We start from the raw sequence: 2,302 nt of genomic DNA, 5'->3' as shown, positions 1-2,302 counted from the left end.
CAGGTGGCTTTCCAGGGGACATGACTTGGCCTCATGACACTATCTGCTCCACTGGACTTCGTAAGACTTGTAGGAATAGCTGATGGCCTTTGTGCTCCTGCCTCACAAAGCTCCTTGGCTTTGTGAGGCAGAGCCCAGCGGGCAGTGAGGGGCAGCCCCAAGGGCCACTGGGGCTGCTCATCCACGTGGCAGCTGGGCTCTTGGCCCTGGGCCACTACCTGCGTGCTGGGGCTGCTCCCCCCAGCTCCAGAGGAGATGGCAAGAGGCAGCAACTGATAACAATGAATTTCTCCTGACTTCTTTATTGTATTTATCTACACGTGAAGGCCAGTTTTATAAGTACATGAGACTATTGAGTCAGAGTAAGATAGAAAAAAAAAAGGCAGAACGTTAACAATAGCTTTATTAGAACTAAAACCACAACTTGGAGAAAATATTAATAAAGACAAATGATAAAATTATTTTCCTAACTGTTTCGGAAATAAACCTGGAACTCAAGTGCACATTACTGATTCCAAAAAAGCATGTATCCAAAGAGTTTCTTTTTCACTGCCCCTTTGAGGTCCTGGTTCCTCATGCTGTAGATGAGGGGGTTCACTGCGGGAGGCAACCGAGCACAGAACTGCCACCACCAGGTCCAGGGTTGGGGTGGAGAGAGAGGGGGATTTCAGGTAGGCAAACATGGCAGTGCTGACCATCAGGAAGACCACGGCCAGGTGAGGGAAGCATGTGGAAAAGGCTTTGTGCCGGCCCTGCTCGGAGGGCATCCTCAGCACAGCCCTGAAAATCTGCACATAGGAGAGAACAATGAAAACAAAACAACCAAATGCTAAAGAAATACTAAGCACAAGTGCCCCAACTTCCCTCGGGTAGGCATCTGAGCAGGAGAGCTTGAAGATCTGGGGGATTTCACAGAAGAACTGGTTCTTCTGTGAAGAACCTTCTTCTTTGAAGAGCCACTGCCCCAGGCAGCTGCTGCCATCTGGGAACAAGCTCTGCTGCCCAGGAGGCTCCTGTAGTGCAGGGGCTTGCAGATGGCAATGTAGCGGTCGTAGGCCATGATGGTGAGAAGGGAAAACTCTGTACCAGCCAAGGAGGCAAAAAAAAAGACCTGTGCAGCACATCCTTGATAGGAGATGGCCCTAGTGTCCCAGAGGGCATTGGCCATGGCTTTGGGGAGAGTGGTGGAGATGGATCCCAGGTCGAGGAGGGCAAGGTTGAGGATGAAGAAGTACATGGGAGTGTGGAGGCAGTGGTCACAGGCTATGGTGGTGAGGATGAGGCTGTTGCTCAGGAGGGCAGCCAAGTATATGCCCAGGAAGAGCCCAAAGTGCAGGAGCTGCAGCTCCCGTGTGTCTGCGAAGGCCAGCAGGAGGAACTCACTCACAAAGCTGCTGTTGTGCATATGCTGCCCTTCATCAAGGAGACTGACAAAGAAGAAAAATATATATTTTGTTAAGGGACATTTCGCTGGGCAATACTCATTTCCTTCATCATTAATCTCTTCACATTGCCTTTCTTTCCAGGGGGACCTTTGTCTATCTCCCTAGCTCGAGCCTTGCTTTCTGCTGGCTGAGTGTCTGTAGGCAGTGGCCACCTCTGCCCATCAGCTCCCAACGGGCCACCTGTGCCCCACTGTAGTGGTAACTGTTTTTATGGTTGCAAACCTCAGCTAGATTTCACATCCAGGAGGACTGCTTTGTCCGTCCCCTGGTGCCCAGCTGCTGGCTACTTGCAGCACTCTCAGCTGGGGGATGGCTGCACTCAGAAGTTTTGATCAAAAACTACATCCCCCTGTATGCAGGTCCTAACGAACAGAAAAAAAAAAAAAAAAAAAAAAAAAAAAAAAAAAAAAAAGTGAAGTCCGTAACTAGAGGCAAGGGAAAGGATATTCTGAGGTTTGCCCAAGCCCCTAGGCTCCCCGGACAGGCTGAGTGGTGAGTCTGGCAGGTGGCAGAGGCCCTGCCCCGGCACACAGCCCCTGGGGCACAGCAAGGACCCTGCTCTGTACCACAGCCCTGGCCACCCCTGCAGGTGCCCTGCAGCACCTTCTCCTCCACACTGCACAAGCCACGAGAGACATCCTGGGAGCTCCTGGCCAGGCAGAGATGTCTGGATCCAGGAGCCCCTTCCAGGAACCTCCCCTGCACTTTCCTGCAGCCAGAGACTTACCGTGTGCAGAGCTCTGAAGGTTTCTCCTGCACTGGGCTCTCCTCTGTGTGCACCCTCCAGGCTGCCTGGAATCCCTTTCTGCATGGGTGCCTGCGCTCAGAGCCCCCAGCCCTGCTGCTCTGTGCAGAGG

The 2,302-nt window shown here is 52.4% G+C and overlaps 1 protein-coding gene across 1 annotated transcript; it reads right to left on the bottom strand.

Annotated features, from left to right (window-relative positions):
- Window positions 1-1,009: 1,009 nt before the first annotated feature.
- On the bottom strand, window positions 1,010-1,405 carry LOC118159297 (olfactory receptor 14I1-like; the record flags this gene model as incomplete). The annotated part of the gene is made up of 1 exon (XM_035313905.1): window positions 1,010-1,405. A coding segment is annotated over exon 1 (396 nt), but the record flags the coding sequence as incomplete, so codon positions are not given.
- Window positions 1,406-2,302: the final 897 nt, after the last annotated feature.

The sequence above is a fragment of the Oxyura jamaicensis genome, unplaced genomic scaffold (assembly GCF_011077185.1).
Source record: "Oxyura jamaicensis isolate SHBP4307 breed ruddy duck unplaced genomic scaffold, BPBGC_Ojam_1.0 oxyUn_random_OJ69479, whole genome shotgun sequence".
Classification (NCBI taxonomy): domain Eukaryota; kingdom Metazoa; phylum Chordata; class Aves; order Anseriformes; family Anatidae; genus Oxyura; species Oxyura jamaicensis.
Note: the sequence above shows the minus strand (reverse complement) of the source record. Positions and strands in the feature narration are given on the sequence as shown.